The 19,075-nt window shown below is 35.9% G+C and overlaps 2 protein-coding genes across 7 annotated transcripts in view; one reads left to right on the top strand and one right to left on the bottom strand.

Moving 5' to 3' along the window:
- Positions 1 to 12,361, top strand: part of LOC105459237 (protein phosphatase Slingshot homolog 2-like) — a gene marked incomplete at its 5' end in the record, with an annotated part of 47,529 nt that extends 35,168 nt beyond the window's left edge. Inside the window, 4 exons of the mRNA XM_011705106.1 lie at positions 3,803 to 3,997; positions 4,835 to 5,104; positions 6,494 to 7,050; positions 7,412 to 12,361. Coding sequence (XP_011703408.1) covers positions 3,803 to 3,997; positions 4,835 to 5,104; positions 6,494 to 7,050; positions 7,412 to 9,615 — 3,226 coding nt within the window. The remainder of the gene's footprint in view (positions 1 to 3,802; positions 3,998 to 4,834; positions 5,105 to 6,493; positions 7,051 to 7,411) is intronic.
- On the bottom strand, positions 10,797 to 19,019 carry LOC105459236 (WD repeat-containing protein wdr-5.3-like). 6 transcript variants are annotated; one of them, XR_975653.1, is made up of 9 exons: positions 16,584 to 16,833; positions 15,781 to 15,998; positions 15,064 to 15,339; positions 14,334 to 14,523; positions 14,024 to 14,225; positions 13,616 to 13,810; positions 12,909 to 13,079; positions 12,346 to 12,484; positions 10,797 to 12,267 (listed from the first exon to the last, which is right to left on the bottom strand). XR_975653.1 is itself a non-coding variant. In XM_011705101.1 (8 exons), the coding sequence occupies exons 2-7, from the start codon at positions 15,794 to 15,796 to the stop codon at positions 12,933 to 12,935; spliced, it is 1,026 nt and encodes a 341-aa protein (XP_011703403.1). In that variant the 5' UTR covers positions 15,797 to 15,998; positions 16,584 to 16,833; the 3' UTR covers positions 12,098 to 12,484; positions 12,909 to 12,932. The 6 variants fall into 6 exon arrangements, 5 of the variants coding, with proteins under 5 accessions (XP_011703403.1, XP_011703405.1, XP_011703404.1 ...); XM_011705101.1 differs by having other exon boundaries at positions 12,098 to 12,484; XM_011705103.1 differs by lacking the exons at positions 10,797 to 12,267; positions 16,584 to 16,833 and adding an exon at positions 18,897 to 19,019 and having other exon boundaries at positions 12,304 to 12,484.
- Between the last annotated feature and the right edge of the window lie 56 nt (positions 19,020 to 19,075).

The raw sequence follows: 19,075 nt of genomic DNA, 5'->3' as shown, positions 1-19,075 counted from the left end.
ATAATCAGCAGAATATGAATGAAAAATTATCGATGATGACGAAAGACGGGATGGATTTTATCTCATTAGTACTTTTTATGCATTTTTTTCTTACGTTAAACTGTATACATAAGGAAATAAAAAATGTGATTTTAAAATTAAAAAGTTCTATTCCAAACTTGCAAGTTTCTTCGCTTCTCGTAACGGTGGCGGGTTGCGTCAGAAACATTTGTCAGGTGGTTTCTCGCGTTATAGCAAACCGGAAGAAAAGAAGGAAATTCCAAAGACTTTGTTCTTGAAAAAGATTTCTATGGCTAAATGAGAAAAGGTCAAAAGAACAAGAATGAAGAATTGCTGCTGATGATGAGAAGCACAGTGGGTTGGATTTTATCTCAGTAATACTTTAGGTCTAACTTTAGTTTTTTTATTTCAAACAGTATGTATAAAAAATCGATTAAAAAAATTATTTCAAATGTGCAGAAGTAGCACTATATAAAACTACAGAAAAATCTTCATTATAACAAAGATGGAATTTATAATAAAATATTGTTTGTGATGTAATAACTAATAATTTTATTAAACGGTTTTACCATTTGAGCTTTATATTAAATTGCACGTTTGTATTTGTTTTTTTATTTTCCACCATAACGAACAATGCCAGAAGTTTGGAGACACAGGCGTGCGCGGAATATTTTAAATATTGCGATAACATGACGTCAATTTAGATTGGCATTTTTTCTGTTGAAGTAGAATTAAGCAATATGGATTTAGCTGTTTGAGTGTAGTAATTAAAATCCTTGTGTAATAGCCAATATGTATACACATACATTTGTACACCGACATGACGCTAGATAGGTCAACGGGTCTCTGCGATTTCGTTACTCGTGTTGATTAATCTCCAGAAAAACGCGAAACTGAGTCTTCACACTCGTTCACGTTTATGTATATGTTGGACGTACACGTTGCGCGAAAGACCGGTTTGAGATTATTATAGAAGAACAGGTTGTAACTACTTGAACGAAACTTTGTGTATGTATACGAGAAACCGACACTATTGAGACTCTTACTACCACAGACACTCTGATTTTTTATTTCAGATATATTTAAATTTCTTTATTTCAGATTTATTTAAATATCTTGGGACACTATTAAAAGTGGTAACTTTCCAAGATCTATTTTTAGTTAGCTACTCTTTTAAAACTTGCATATTTTTAAAGAATAATTGTGTGAAGTTTTCGTTTTACTTTCGACAACTTTCCCATTTATTAGATTATTTCAAATCTAATTCTGGACAGTGTCTTAGAAACAAGTTATTGCATTTTAGATGCACTATTCACGTGCGATTGGGACGAATGATTTTGTAGGCTAATAAATTTACTTCTAATACTTCAAAAATGTTGATATCTGTAATCTGATATAAAGTCCGTGGAGGAAAGTCCGTCTGAGTGATTATATTCTTTTTGGCAACATTATTATTAGATGTGCAGGCAAAACGTGGGAGATGGTATCACGGATCGAAATCTATTCTTTCTCTCTTTTTTTCAGAATAGGACACAATTTAAAAATCACGCTAGAAAGTTCTTAGAAATCTGGTTTATTACATTTGAGAAAGCATGAATGAAAGATTAAGGAATAAAAAAATTCATTGAAAATTTAAATGGTATAACGTAAACGATAAATGAATTATAATACTGCATTTCTCGATTTATGTAATGTAATTTATGCGAATGGATCTTTATGAGAGATATCGGATAAACATGATAATATGTTAATTAAAAAATTCTTTTCCTCATTTAATTGGAAGAAACGATTGACTGTGTCAACTGGTTTATCAATCCGGATAGTGAAGTAGAAACCGGATAGTGAATGCGGCCAAGTTTAAAAGACAATAAATGAGATACCTATCTACTTTTAAACACATATCTTTAGAAATATTTTATTTGAAAGTATATCCGCCTGGAGTCATTAATTAGCAGCTTATTAATTACTTTCTTTCGTATTTTGAGTTTAATTTTATAATTAATTTGCAAAATAATAGGAGTTAATTATGAAATTCACTTTTATTTTATTTTAAATCTTTTAGTATTATATTTTGATTTTATGCATTTACTATGATATTGTAAATATTATAAATATTATAAAATATATTTTATTAGAACGAATTAATGAATATTTAGTGCTTAACAAATTATATCAGTAAGATATATCTTAAAAATATATGTGAGCTGCTTATTTAATAAAAAAATTACAATTGCAAAAAGCTGCAATAAATAATAAGTTAAAAATTATATATTTGTTTTAAGAAAATTTGCAAAGTCGTATTTATGCCATTTTTCAAAAACACAATAGTCTTATTGAAAATTTATATTAATATTAATTTATTGATGTTTATTTCAAAAATCTATCTTTTATGACGTTTTTCTTTCTCTCACTTTTAAGAGTTTTAAAGCAAAGCATTGTTGCCCTTATTCCCAAGCGTTGGTCAATATTTTTTTTTGCCCCGATGCCTTACGCAGCAAAAGCATTATGCCGTGGGAACCATGGCTGATCGTAGAATGGGTTTCAGGGCAAGCGGGAAAGTTTACTAGTTATGGTAATTCCGAAGGGTACACCTCGCGAAGCGAGAGGAGGAGATCGACTCGTTGTCTGACAAAATCCGGAACAAGATATTTCTTGTTAAACCGCCGGCGTTTAGAAAGTACACTTACTTTCTTTGTTCTCTCAGAAGATCGTAACTTTCGTCGATTTCCGAAGATGCTGATCGCCGCTGATCGATTTACTTTTTCACGCTTACAAAGTATCACGAAATAACTGTGAAATTGCAGCGGTGGTGACTTGGCTAGCGTAACACGCATACACAAAAGAAAAACGTAATCTTTTCGAGCAAAGGAGGTCGCAGAGAAAAAAATAGTTGCAATTATAATTTATCATAATTTAACTATAGTAGTATTTAACTGTAGTCATTTTCGATGCTAACTATATATTTGTTTTTAATAAAAATATAAATATAATTTAACTAAATTCGAGAGTGCCTTTCCGCGGTCAAGGCTGGATTTTAGATGCCTAACGAATTCTACATGAATTTTCTTAACTTCATGTACAGCCGTTATGTTAAACTGCGCGCCGATTAAATGTTCGAACTTGTATACTCTTGTCTAGCTGATTAAGATACCCGCCCCGGAAAGTCGGGAAGTCCCAGATTCAAATCCTGGCTAAGGTAATATTTTTCGCAATAAGTTCTTTTAGTATTTTAAGTATTTTAAGATGCTTATAAGCATCGATTGATTAGGAAGATCAATATAATATTTCTATTCCAGTCTCAGCCAATAATTGCGTTACAAGTCCGAACATTTAATCGACACGCAATTTAACGGCTGTACATGGAGTTAAAAAAATTCATATAGAATTCGTTAGACATCTAAGATCCAGCCTTGACCGCGGAAAGACGCTCTCAAATTTGGTTGTGTTATTCACATAGGCGGTCTTATTCAAATTATAATTATTATAAATATAATTATTATTACTATTGTAACTGTAATAATTATAAAATTGGAAATTCTAACCGTAATTATTTTACTATACAATTAAATATTAAACTTTTTTTTTTCAGTTAATGAATAAGCAAGAAGAGTATTAGTTGCAATCAAATTTTTCTAATTAATTTTCTTCAGGATTACAATTTCTACGGAGTTGTTTCTTCTATAGCGCATTTGATCAATTTAATGTTGTATGATATTGCTTCTTTCTTTAGTACTTCCGATTATCTTCGTTTCTAATATTCTTTTCTATATTTTCTAATATTTTTGCGTTTCTTCTTTTGCAGGTCGGCCTTGCAGACGTTGCACAAGGTGTCCGGTAAGGCACGCGAACAAAACTATTTTCTAGGTGGACTGTCGCATGACTGGGTCAGCTACTATGAACAACGAATCGAGAGCGATCGGTCGTGCCTCAATGAGTGGCATGCCATGGACAATCTGGAGTCCAAGAGACCGCCGTCGCCGGACAGCGTACGCACCAAGTGAGTCCGATTGCTTTCATCACGATCCTTTCGAGAGCGGCGTAAGAAGTACCAGCACACAAGTCTATTGTTATCCGAATGCAATCCGATAACACAGAGGCTTGACTTTTCTGCTCGAGCTGGCATAATACGGACTGCTTCCAGAAATCCAGCTTCCAGGAAAATACCCTCTCGCCGCGTGATCTCACGAACTTTTGATTTTGATGCTCCCGATACATATTACACGCCTCTCGAGCAAAATCGACTCGCGCGAGTATATAAGACGACCTAAGAAACAGCTGGCCATCGCGAATTTAGCTTGGTATCGTGCCAGGGTTAGGTTTGTTGATGCGCCTTCCCCGGTTGTCTGCGCCACGTTGAATCGCGCGCACAAGTGGAGCATAAACTTCATAGCCGTCCTTCAATTATTTCCAGTTTCTACGTCTGCCCTCCCTTTCAAACCGCGCTAAACATTTTGAAGTATTGGGTCATTTCGTACATTGGATTCCAGTATTACGAAATTCTGGAGTACACGTGGGAGACTGATGTATCTGAAAACTTCCGCTACGTTCTAATTCGATTAAATCGATCCTTTTGTTTACGAGGCCAGTTTTAGTATTTTGCACTGTAATGATGAAAATTCTTGATTCATTTATATAAGTATAGTAATTATAAATTGATTGAATAATGATTATAGTTAAAAATATATTTGTATTATTTTATATGAATAGGGAAATATTATATAATATAGCAATCGCAAGTGGTAATAGACAGCCATTTAAATGTAGACGCATCTAACTTATTTCGCCTGTTTGATTAATCTGTCGCAAGATATAAACATGGGTGTTTATGTAACAGGCCCAGGGAGAGAGAAGAGACCGAGCGCGTGATTCGATCGACGTTAAAGGAGATCATGATGTCCGTGGACCTTGATGAAGTTACTTCCAAATATATTAGAGGTCGACTTGAAGAGGATCTCGACATGGATCTCGGGGAATTCAAACCGTTCATCGATCAAGAGATGCTCACCATACTGGGGCAAATGGATGCGCCAACTGAGATATTCGATCACGTTTATCTCGGGAGCGAGTGGAACGCTAGCAATCTAGAGGAACTCCAGAAAAATGGGTGCGTTTGGCCTTAATACGAGATATTTCTTACGTATTCTCGTATTATATGAATTTTATCGCTCACCATTCTTAATTCTATCACGAGCTGATCATATTTTCAATAGTTTAATCATTCAATTTAGAAAGCAATATGATCGATTTAGAATCAAGTTTTTTTTATTAAACCCAAAGTTTTAAAAAATTTTTTAAAATAAATTTATATTCAATAAATGTATAATTTAACAAATGAGATCTTAAAATGCCAACACGATACAAAACGGATCTTGGTGCTTCCATATACTAGTGTGAATCTTACAATTTTAGATTCATATAACACCACGTGGCCGCAAATCGCGTGCATCTTCGTAGCTCCAAACCAAGTAGTATGTAATGATACTCAATTATTTATACGTCGCCTTGATAATACGTTCGCTTAAACGTATATATTGTTGCGCTCGTTGCAGAGCGGCACTTGCGCGCGAGTCGAAATCGGCACTTCCGAACGCGCGCGGGGGAAATAAATATAACACTCTTCAAAAAGGGAACGAAACCTTTATTGCTAATTAAATCGTCTTTAAATGTCGCAAGCGGTATTTTATAACGTTCACGTCAAAAGCCGCGAAGGAACGACACACATAACGTTGCCCCCGGCAACCGTCTTCTTCTCTCTTCGCTTCACGCGATACTTCGCGCGGTTGCTCGACTCAAGCCGCAATTAGAAGATACAGGGGCAGGGGCGCAACAATATATATTGAATTTACGCAGCTTGAAAATGCGCTAGATTGTTTATTGCGAATGTTATCACATGCCTCGGTGGTCTAAAGATAGAACGCCTTGTCCGGCAAACGTGGAGATCCGGGTTCGATTCCTGACTGACAATAAGAACATGAGGTGACATTTTTTCGCAATAAATTCTTTACAGATTCATATAGATACAAGTTAGCATTTATTTGATGTCGCGAAGATGGGGGAGGATTTCACAGGACTTGATGCTTTGAGCATCGATTTATTAGATTGCCGTTGGCAATTTAAGTGTGATATTACATACTACTTGGTTCAGAGCTACGGAGATGCACGCGATTTGCAGCCACGTGGTGTTATATGAACCTAAAATTGTAAGATTCACACTAATATTATATGGAAACACCAAGATCCGCTTTGTACTATGTTGGCATTTTAAGATCTCATTTGTTAAGTTAACTTTTCACGGTCTTTCCTGGTACTCAAAATGTATAATTATTTTAATAAACATTTTTAATGAGAAATATATTTAACGAGAAAAACTTTAAATTGTATATTATATTATAATGTTGAAAATTGTGTCTACAATGGAAAACTATTTTATTTAAATGTATTTAAATGTAGCTAATTTGATTCTAATCTGTATCTTTTATTTATATACTTTCAGTGTAAGACACATCCTGAATGTCACTCGGGAAATTGACAATTTTTTTCCGGGCATGTTTACGTATCTGAACGTACGTGTGTATGACGATGAGAAGACGGACTTGCTGAAGCACTGGGATAACACATTCAAGTATATTACTAAAGCCAAAATGGAGGGCTCTAAGGTGTTGGTGCATTGCAAGATGGGAGTGTCCCGTTCTGCTTCCGTGGTAATAGCTTACGCGATGAAGGCTTACAACTGGGATTTTTCCCAGGCGTGGAAACACGTCAAGGAGAAGCGCAACTGCATCAAGCCTAACAACAGTTTCCTCCTGCAACTGGAAACGTATCAGGGTATTTTGGACGCGATGAAGAACAAGGAGAAACTCCAGAGATCCAAGTCTGACACGAATTTGAAATCTCCTACGTCCGCAAAGGATCAATCAAAAAAGGAAGAGAAATCAGATAATATAGAGAATAATATACGGGAGGTTTCGGGGTCAGAGTTGAAGAAAACTAGCCAAAGACCAAAGAGTTGGTCGCCGAATGTTAAAGTCGCTGAGAATATGTTACCTTCCGGTAAGTAGCTTTACTATTTTGATATTCTTAATCAGTAGTGCTTCTTTAAATAAATTTTTTCAGGAACTGGAGTTAATTTTTTTGTCGAAAAACTGTGATGATCTATTTAAGGATCTTTGACAGGAGATATCGCTATGGCAGAAAGTATAAATATATAAAATTTTATTTTTTTTTTATTTAAATTTAAACGAATTTTAATAAAATTTATTTCTGATCAGTGTATTGAAAAATAAGAAATTTTGAGAAATAATTTATTTATATAATTGAGAAAATATGGCAATTAAAATTACAAACATATATACTTATATTTTTACTTTAATGAAAGCAGAAAGTTTTTATTGCTTGTTTTGTAATGTTTCAGTTCCTTTGTCGCAGTCGTTGGAAAGTATCGATAAAGCAGGAAATACGGAAGTGACTCGAGAGGATCTTCTTCGTGGCTCGAATCAAAAACCGGCAATAGAACAGGAAGCTCGCAACGTTCTAATGCCCTGCGACAACGGGCAATCTTATAGCGTGTCGCAGAACAAAATAATGCACTTACCCGCTCCAACTCCTGGCACACCTAGCGTAAAGAATAGGATTAGTAAGTTAGAAACTCAGGGACAGAAGAGGAAGGGCTTGGTACTCAATTTAACCAATCAATTTGAAGCTGCCAGCAGTAAACCGTCATCGCCGGGATCCGATACGGACGCAAGATCTCTGCCTCAGAGTTTGATTGCGGAGGATAACGCGAAGCCGATTGAGAACGGTCATTCGCATTGCGAGCAGTCGCAGGAAACGCGAGATACCACGGCTACCGTCTCGAGCGGGAAGGAAATTTGGGATCCCGGTGAGGAGCAGAGGGAGAGGAGAAAGGAGACGAGCCAGAAGTCCACCGAGATCAACGATAATAGTGACTGTCTAGTCTGGACTGCATCCACGGATGCAACGTGTGCTGATTTGTGTGATGACAATAAAACTGACAGAGGTGTGAGTGTGGAGAGTGAGTGTATCGCGAGTGTGACAGCGGATACGACGATTACGACGTTGATTACGACGACAACGGCGACGACGGCATCGTCATTGACGTGTCACGATGTTCTGGGAAAGAAAGCGAAAAAGGACGGCGATCCGTTCAGCGCCCAGTTAGATCGAGTGTTTGATCGCGAGGAAAGACGGGGTGAGCCCGTCACAAGGGAATCTCCGAGTCGGCAAAGTTCCTGGAGTAGTTATGATAGTGCGGTGGTTCTCGACAACAATTCGGTGCACAGCTCGTGGGCCACCTTACCATCGAGGAACAGTTCCTGGGGCTCTTACGACATGCGGCCGTCCGATCTGCTCGGTTCCAGCGGCCTGTTCCCGTACGACAAGGAGGAAATCCCGTGGCATCCGGGAACTGTAAAGCGTACGAAACAGAAACTGGAGGAGGGCACAACCGCAGGCGAGGTGAAGCGCGTGTGCACGCAGAGCTCGACAGCCGCGGATGACAAAAGCGACAGGCTGACTACTGAAGTGGACACGGCTGCGGTCGAGACGTACAATCCGATGTTGTTGCATCACATGCCATCGCCGACGCCGCGAAGGAGGGACTCCTCGTCGCCTACTCAAGAACATAATCTTAAAGTAGAAACAAATAGAAATTCGCCAAGTCCGGTAGGCAGCATCGACATCTCGCTTACGTCCATGCGCCAGATCGGAAGACTATCCACGAGCGCTCCCGCGCCGTCCTCCCTGTCCTCCGAGTCCGATCTACCTCTCTCTCTAAGATCCTGCAGATCGGAAAGCGAGACGTCTAGTCCGTGCGTCGTCAACACTACTCAGTGTCCTTCCGTAAAACATCACAAAATGGTTTTGGAAAATCTCTGCAACAAGTCCGTGTTCAGCAAACGCTGTCTCTCCGTGGATGACTCGCCGGAAGCGGAATGTCCGCGTAGCACGTCTGGTATTGTAAAAAATCTGAAGAAAGAATTCGAGGCGAAGTCCACCAAGCTGGAGAGGAGTCCCGAGAACGCGTGCGAAGGCGATAACGCGTCGCTGACCGCGCGATCCAAGAGGGACGTAAAGATCAGAAGTTTGCCCTCGTCGCCGGTGATACCGCACAACGAGTCCAAGATCCAGTCGTCGTCTAGCGTTGGCGAAACCAAAGACAACAAGCGTGGCAGGAGGAGCGAGACAACGCCACCGTCGTCGCAGGACAACCCGGAAGATCTCTCCGTCAGGGTATTGGTGGGGAAGTACGAGGTTGCCAGGCCGGAGTCCAGAAAGAGCTTGGACGTGCAGTTGCGCGCGCACAAAGATAAGGATTGGGACGCCATGGAGGTGCATCCGCCGGCGAAATCGAAGATCGCGCCCGAGTTTTCAAGAAGATCGGCCCCGATCATGATCAACAATCACTCCGCGCCTCTATTCAATGAGGTGCCGGAAGCTCCCGGCAGGCCGCCGGCGGTACCTTCGCCCAGCGTGGTCATGGCTAGCGTGGTGGCGAAAGCAGCTAGCAAGAAACAACAGCAGCACGGCAGAACCCATCCTCTCGCTAGGCTGCAGGTCAGGCCTAGGCACAGTAGTCCCGTTTACAACACCATGTAATGCGGAGGCGATGCTCCTTACTTTGTTTTCGCTCGCGGTTTCTCTTAAGCGCAACGCGAGCGCAGCGCATCTAATCTGGAGAGTACTCATGCGATCACGTGAGTACGTCGCCGTGACGATGAAATCGTGTGATCTCTTCATGTTGGCGATGAAGATTGGGTTTTCGGAGCCAAGATCGCGCCTGTTGTTCTAACTATTCTTCGTCATTCTTTCTTCTTTGTCGTTGCAATCGCTGCAATCGCTCTCGTACAACCGTGATTCTGTTCTTCTTTTCAGAGAAGAATGATTTTCTTTTCGATAATGTATCTTATTATTTATAAGCCGATAATCTCGCGTGAGCTTTCGGATCTTTTTACTGCGAAACAACGACAGGCGCTTTATGTTCCTTTTCCGTCAACGTGTATCTTGGCTTAACGTTAGTTCAATTATTTTAAGCTGGAAATGCAACAATTACGAGGCTGCGCGTCGAGAAGGGGGTCAACGTAATTTCAGGAAGGGATAATTGCGTCGCTATCCTACGTCACTTCGTAAGTTAGTGGGCTCGGAATCAAACATGCGTTAAGTGTGAAAAGTGATCGCGGATATTACGCGCGAGTGATTTAACGTGAAGCGCGGCGCGAAAGTTTTCGTCCGCAAGGCGAGAAAAAAAAGAACCGAGCGCTCAGTCACAGGCTGTGAATGTAAGGTCTGAGCCTCGGGCGCACGCTGACCTTTCTTCTGCTTCGCTTTCTTGATCTTTTCTTTGTTTTTTTTTTCTTTTCGTCGATACGACATTACCGCGTAAGACGATAAAAATCTCCGATCTTCGAAGCGACTTTGTCGATTTTGTCGTAACGTGTACGGAACGGAAAAAGTTGTATGACGAGACCTCGAGATAATGTAACATTAAGCCACACTATTAGTAATTTATAGGTGATAATGTGATGTAGAGTGATGTACAGTGTGCGAGAACACGATGTAGCGAAGTGTGTTTTCTGTTGAGCGACTGTTTTTCGGAAGTATGAGTGCGTACAGAAGGGGGTACCGAAATTCACGAGCTTCTAATCGTTTCCGAAACCCCGAAAGTGATCTTCTCCCTGATCTTGTGCGTCATACGGCCATATTTTGCATGAGCATGACAGTCCAATGCAAAATTAGTCAGTTGAAGATAGTAACGTCGTAACAAGTGAATTAGACTTCTCTTAAATTGTAGGATAAAAATAATTTAATATTATACGTATCTCTTACCCAGAAACGTGTGATAGATGCCGCAACAACAATTTCGATTTTAACGAATCAGATCTTGTTAGATTCTCATCGAGCTTGAGACCTGCCGCCTCCTATTTACGACATACGGTTATATGGATTGCATCTCTCTGCTATTTGCGATCCAGGAGAGCCTCGTAGCGTTGAAACGACCGTTGTTCTCGCGAATCTAGGTACCTCTCTTACTCATTTATTGTTATTAACTTGCTCTTTGTACTCCTACTACTATAGATTGTCTTTATCTCAATTAATTCAGATCGGTTGATCGTGTAACGCTTTTCAACGGCTGACGATGCAGCGATGATAGTGCATCAGGAAGTCCCGCCGTGAACTCGCGTAAGTCGAGACGGTATGACGAAATAGCGTGGAAGGATATGTTGATCCTCATGAGTGCATACGCGTACTTCTCCATTGATCGACCCTAGAGCACATTGTATCTAAGTGTCAATATTTTTTTAAACACATATCACCGACTCATCATTAATTTTGTAAATCGCGCGCGTTCCCATACGCGCGTCGCGGGATTTAGTTAGACAAAAAAAAAAGAAACGAAGGAAACCCGATTTAACCGCGCAAATTTATGACGACCAATTTTATACTCTGATGTACTCTGACGAATGCGACCGCTGCTAAAAGGCGCTTCGCAAGCGCGTCGCGATTATCGTGTATAAATATATTTTATTACAAACACGTTTCTCAAACCAAATTAGGCTCGTTGATCGTTTAGATTGTAGATGCGGGCGAAAGATGTCCTGGAATATAGTAGTTTCCCAAATAGTCTGTTGGATCGCACCTAGAGATTAACTATTATCTACTTATACAGATTAAGTACAATTGGATGCGATTTAGGAGGAGGAGGATCTGTTTTTTTTTTTCTCTGCGATGTCTCGCCGCCGGAGGTGACTCGTCCCCTCTTTTTAAGCGCAAGAGTTGCGAGGAGCGAAGTTTCAAAGTCTCGAAATGTTGCCCGACGTAATCGTCGAGTTTGGAGTATATACTTGAATGCACAAGATATCCACTGGATTCCCGTATGGAATTCCGATGTGGCTCGGTTACCCGATCACGCTAATCGCCGCAAAAGTATTACGAAACAGGACGTGTCGTCTACGGCGCGAGTACTGAGAAAAGAAAAAGAAAAGGAGAAAAAAAATGCGATGCGCTTTCTGCTCTCTCACCGTGTTTGTGTGCGCGAGCAATCTTTTCTTTTTCTACCACGTATCGCTTGTCAACCGATGGATTTGCTCGTGTCAAGTAAGTTTGTATTGTCACAAATCGATGTGCTCAGTTTTAGTGATTGTCCCACGATGTCCCCTAATGCCCCTGTTCCTTCAACCTGTTCGCTCCAAATCCGCCCCTCGCCTCTTAAGTCTTGCTTAAGTGTGTGCGTTCGCTCGATACGAGAACTTGCTGTCATATGAGAAATGATGATAAAACCGTACGTTGTTCTGTATAAATTTTGTACTATAGTTTGTATTAATAAAATACATTGTTTATTGCTTGAGTGCACGTGTCATTTCTTTCCAGAGAAGATATCCATTGGAATTCCGATGTGGCTCGGATACCCAATCACGTTAATTGCCGCAAAAGTATTACGAAACAGGACGTATTGTCTATGGTGCAAGTACTGAGAAAAGAAAAACAAATGCTAAATAAGTCGATTATTTTCTTTGTCTTCCGTAGAATAGCATTTATTATCATCTTTCTCCTTCCCTTCTTGTTTTTTATTTCGCCTCTAGCAGTATGTATGTACATACATTATAGCGACATCATGTTTTGATTTAATTTGTTATGAAGATAGAAAAATTAAAGCATATTAATCTAAAATTATTCGCATGTTCTATAGAATACGAAACAATATCACTTATATAAGAATTTTTTTCGAGAAACACTTTTTTACTATACATAGATATCCAAAGAATTGTCTTATCAAAATCTTATATCAATTAGATATTAACATATGTCATGCTAACAAATGTAAGTCAGCTACACTTTGAAAACCAGTTGTAAAATAATATATTTTTTCAAGTTTTAAAACATAAAATAATTACGTAAATTGCATATATATAAATCAGTCAACCAGGCTGGGCGTCTACTTCAAAAATCGTTGTTCCGGCACAAAATGCGAGCTTTGGGAGAATCCGTTTACTGTATTTCCTTTCTAACGGGCCGACATCCAAACTATACACACCACCCTTGAAATATTTGATCATAGCTATGGTCTACAAAAACAAAAAGTATATTATTGTTAGAAATGTTAGAATATATCTTGAAATAAGAACAATCAATTTCTTGTAACAAACGATTATCTCATAAAACAATTAGGTACGCGGACGAAATCTGCATTTAAATTAAATCTTTTGATAAATTCAATTGATTCAAAATTGATTTTCCTTTAATTTCATTAAAAATGTCTTTAACTCGAATAACCAATGTCTTCGAATTACAAATAATTATTATAATTATCATAAATCTTATAACGAAAATTTTTGCGAATTAAATTCCTAATAAAATCTGACATGACATTATTTTCTCAAAATGTAAATATTCTGTCATCTCGTATTATTTATGAACGATACTCGCCAAATATTGTTTGACACAATAAATTTTATAAATAGTACGTTGTAGAATCGACTGCATTAATGATGTCTAGCGATTAATAATCATTCACATATTATGACATACAATACGATTTTTTTTATTTTGTGCAAAACGCATTAATGTACCTGGCTGTATAATAAAATTCTGTCGGACTTACAGAACGAGATCGTAAATCGACGATTCTGAAAAGATCAGTGTCGCAGCCACCGCATGCAATGTACATATTTGTTATGTATTTTCCAACGTACAATAAAGAAGAGTAACTGTCTGGTTCCAAAGTGATGATCAATTTACCGCTACCGTAGTCCCACAATTGCAAAGGATTGTCCTTCTGCCAGGAACAAGTCAGGATCTGTTATTCAAAAGGAATTTGTAGTTAAAAGTCTTTACGAAAAATTTTTATATAAAAATATATACGTTCCTCAACCAAATGTGATGTCACAAAGTTATAAAACAATCACAGTTAATATGCAATTGCCATAATTCTTAAATTCGGAACAGATTTATTTCATTTATTAATTCTTCAGTGATTCACTGTAGACGTAAGATAAAGATCCGAAAGTACCTCTTTCCCATTTCTACTGATGTCTAGGCCGTCCCCGCACATATGTACACCCGATATAAATCGAAGGGAATGAGCTTGTCGAGTGTCCCAGAACTGGATGGTGTCGTCCCAGCCAGCGCTTATCAGCTCGTACGCGGATTTGGGATTGAAGCAGGCGCTAAAAACTCTGGATTTATGACCATCCATAACATCCAGCGCGTCACTGCGAGCATTACGAGATGTTTTTATAAAATTTTTATTACGGCAGTATCTCTTTCTAGAGATGGAGAAACTTTCACTAATCGGAGAATACTTTTTTCAGAATAATCACCTTCCGCAAAACACTCTCTCCCGCGTCTTCGTTTCTTCATCGTACAAATATAAATTTGTATCATCCCCGACAGTGACGAACTTCGGTAATTGAGGATGGTAAGCCAGACCGAGCGTTTGTCGTCTTTCCCGTATCGTGTAAAGGCATTGTGCGGTAGGATAATGCCAACATTTAATGCAGCCGTTGGCATCTATACAAATAATGTTAACGTAAAACTTTGTCGTTTTAACGAGAATGACAAAGAATTTAAAACTTTACAATTATAATTTTAATCTTTTAATTTTTCAACGATGTTATAGTTTACTATGTGCATTCAATATTAAGTTTTAGATTAACATTCTTTTTACACAACTATTCTGTGAGACTTGATAGGTTGATATTAAAAGCAAGAATAAAATAAAATTTAAAGGTGTCAATATTTTCTATTTGCTTTTAATAACGCGAACAAAATCTTTCTTTATTTTGCTTATTTATTTTTCGCAACATTATTAAAAAATCATCCATCATGTGCGTGCGTGTAAAATTCTATCTCAATATATCATATAGTTATGAATTATTAGATTAATACTTAAAAATTGTTTTTAGAATATTAATTGTTTCCAAATATATTAAATTGACAATATCTTTGGAGATCAACAAAATCTTTTCGAAAATAAATTTCGATAATCTCCAGAATAAAGATCTGTTATATAATAATTAAAGTAATAAGTGAAAGATGCGAAGTACTAACAAGTCGCTATCATAGTGCGAGTGATCGGGTGTGATCTACGCACTGGTCGATGCTTTACAGCGGTCACCGGAGCCGGATTCTGCATCATCTCCGCATCGCATAGAATCAGCGTGTTCTCCCCTGTGCTAACTTTGTATAACTTTAGGTTCCCGTCCGTCAGCCCTGCCGCCAAAAAGTCGTAAGTTTCCGTATAGCAGATGCAAAGCACATCTTGATTAACTTCCCTGCAAACTGTTTGCAACTTATTTCGAATGGAAATAGCTGTGTAACATAAACCTGTTCAAAATTAGATAAAAGATAGAATTTCGTTATAATCACTTAATCTTTATAGCTTAAATTACGAAAGATTATTCTTAATTTAAGAATCATCAGCTATAAGCCATTATTTACAATATTTATTGAGCGTCTCGACGTTTTCGCCATTTTTTTTCAAAAATTGAATTAATTAACAAATTCATATAAGAGAAACGGAAACAGACTTTGCGTTGATTAAAATTTCTTTATATCGAACAAAAATTCTTTATAAGAAGATCGTCAATTAAAATGTTATTTCTTAATCTAAAAAAAATTATTCTTTACAACTTTATTCGTATTTAAAATCGGATTACAAATGATTTTCTTCAAGAATTTTAATTTAGAAGAATTTAGAAATTTTTAAATTATGATATATCAATAAATAATATCTATAAATAAATTAAATAAATAAATACTGCTTACATTTGATTAACAACATTGATATTGCCGATTAATTGATAACGATGCTCGATATCGGAGACAGCTGGCATTGATGCTGATGAAGGAAGGTATTCCTCATGGGTGACGATTGATGCCGAAGTTGTAGGTGTCACATCGAAATCAATTTCGCTGGTATCGTTTTGAATGGATGAATTAATGGTAATACGGGAGAATTGTTCATTATTCTTGTCATTATCCATCTAATAGTAAAGAATCAATTGTTAATATAGCTTTATAATATAAGTAATATAAGTATAGCTTTTTTATATAAGTAATTACTTATATTAAAAAGTTATACTTTTCAAAATATTACAAAGTTATAATGCATTAATAAATTAAGCAGATAAAAAATAAAGTAAGACAGATAAGAAATTTATGTTAAAAATATATAAACATATTTATTAATATTTTAAGTTTAACTATTTCAAGATAAATTTTTTTCAAAGATTATGTAACAACATTGCTTTTTAAGCTACATCAAAGATTCCTGTTCTATTGTTTATTGTAACAGAGAATCCATATTGTTAATCTTTCTAATAAAGTTACAGCGTATAAACTAAAACAGAAATGAAGAAAATGAAATAAGAAAGACATAGATTTTTTTCTAGAATTAATTTTACATTATATGTTTTATATTATATGAATTACATTATTTTGGAATAAATTTAGAATAAAACGAAATTATGTTATTTCTATGATAATAAATCAGAAATATAGAATGGAATAGAATAAAATATAAACATACATACATATATAAGTATTAACAAATATTGCAAAATATTAACCTTATTGTATATTATGTATGAAAAGTTTCCACTTAATATCAACGCAGAGTGCAGATGTTACAAACTACACGTATGTGTTGCTTGTACAAATATAACTTTATAAAGTGTTATATTTATAATGTTTAACTTAGAAATTTGTTGATATTCAAGCCGAAAGTTGCTGTGGCTTATCAGGAAACTGGAATTTGGATTATGATTTTTGAAATGTTAAAAACTCAAAACGACGATCGCGGTATATGCGATATCAGAGAAGATAGACGATCGTCTATCTATACTCGCGTCTATCTTCTTTGGCGATATAACCTGCAGTATTCGTATTTTTAAATTATTCTATTATTGTAATTTATGTCAAATTGTATTGTCTTATCTGGCCTTATCGTAACATAAAAATATTTAATCAAAATCAGTGTATTGTTGTTAAAAAATGAATGAAACTGCAGTAAACGATTATCTTAATACAATTTTAAAAAAACTCCAATTAATTTAATCGATGAACTTGAAGTAATATCTGCATTTTGTTAACATAAATAGAATTATTAATTTTTTTTAATACTTTAATTAAATTATAGAAAGAAAGATTAAATTACAGACAAATTCTATAATTAGAAATTTTACAGTAAGTCATTTTAGCCTATTCCTACCAATATAGATTTAATCGACGATTAATTCAATCATACAAGCTAATTATAATAAGCTAATCGTATTTGTCGTCATTTTGACGTAAAAATGACACGTTTGGCGATATTTTGACGCTAAAATGATGATAAATATATGTTAGTTTACAATTTGGACGATTGGAGTTGATTAAAGTAGCCTGCAGGCGAGAAATCCTTGTCCAAGTTTAGTCTGTTAGAAATCAGTCTTTCGCGGACACAAAAATAAAAAAGACATTACACTAATATCACATTAATAGTTTATTTATTTCACTTTTTTTTATCGTATTCATAGTTTACTTTAACTTAAAAAATATTGACAAAAAAGCTATTATTATAATATTCTTTCTTTTTCTCTTTCCCTCTTCAATTTAAAAATGATTATAAAAAATAATAATAAATATAATAAATAACGATAACACATAAATTATAAATATATGTATTGTTAAATAAAAATTTGATGCTACTTACACAACTATTTTAAAAGTTTATAATTTAAGCGAGTATCATTTTTATATAAGAAATATTAATACATTTCCAATTTCGAACTTATTGCTGGAACTAAACATTTTGCAGGGTAAAACATTCTTAAATACTTAAAACATTTTATTTTCGAATTTATTTTTTATATATAATACACATATACATATATTATAAAACAAATTTAAAAATAATAAATAACACAAAACTACTTCAATAATCAATAAATTGCATTAAACAAATTAGTTATGTCGATATATGTATACCTGTATACTAGTATTATAATTTTTTTATACTTTAGAATTTTAATGCTTCTAAAATATATCACTCAAATTTATAGTTTACTTTAATCCATTAACGTCCAAGCGGACACATTTCTTGAACAATTTTCAGTGACTTAATTTTATATTTTAATGGCCTTGAAAAATTCAAGCAACATCTGATGTAAAATTTCTTGCGCTTTGTCCAAAATAAAGTCCAAAAAAGTTATAGTCGATTTTTTGAAAAAAAACCGTGATTTTTCACTCAAATTTTTTTTTAATTGATATTTCCACATCGAAACGACATTAGGATGGTCTTGAGTAGTCAAAATATCGCGTCCACGAACACTAAACTTTAAAACGTATACATACTCATTTCGAAATTCATGATGGCGGCATCGAAAATGGCGGCCGAAAGCTCGAAATGTTACGATATTGTGCAATTCACTAAAAAAAATGCTGTAATCATCATAACTGATGTGTTTTTATCAATATCGTGATATTATATGATCAAAATAATAATAAAATTATTGCAACAATATGGCGGACACAAAATGGCCAATCATAACGTGCTAAAAAACACCAGGAGATGGATACATAAAAGCGTTATATTTTTTTATTGTTTTATATCAATGTCAAAGTTTTTTATTTTTTATTAAAAATTTTTTTGTTAATTTTTTAATCAATTTAAAATTTTTTATTTTTTATTTTTTAGTTTTTATTATTATTTGATTGCTTTTTTATCAATTTTAGAATTTTTTTTCAAATAAAATAATTCTATTTATCACTTATGGAAAGCATAAAAACAGGTGGAGCATTGATAGATATGTAAGAATGTGAAATAAAATTTTGAACTTTCCGCTTAAAAAGGTAATAAAGTTTATTCGAATGAGACTCTATTCTTCTTTAGTTTTATGTACTTTGTCAAGATGTCCGATCGCGGGAAGACGTGCACGTCGTATGCTTTCGCGCGAGGATAATACAGGAAGGTTTAGGCAAGAAACTTCACTCCGGGTTACTTGAACGATTACTTTGCTTTATTGAGACGGATTAGCTTAGCGGACGCGGCGTAACTGTGAGAACGAGCACCGGCGCGAAA

The sequence above is a fragment of the Wasmannia auropunctata genome, unplaced genomic scaffold (genome assembly GCF_000956235.1).
Source record: "Wasmannia auropunctata unplaced genomic scaffold, wasmannia.A_1.0 LD334203.1, whole genome shotgun sequence".
Taxonomy (NCBI): Eukaryota; Metazoa; Arthropoda; class Insecta; order Hymenoptera; family Formicidae; genus Wasmannia; species Wasmannia auropunctata.
This window is presented reverse-complemented; position numbering and strand designations above follow the sequence as displayed.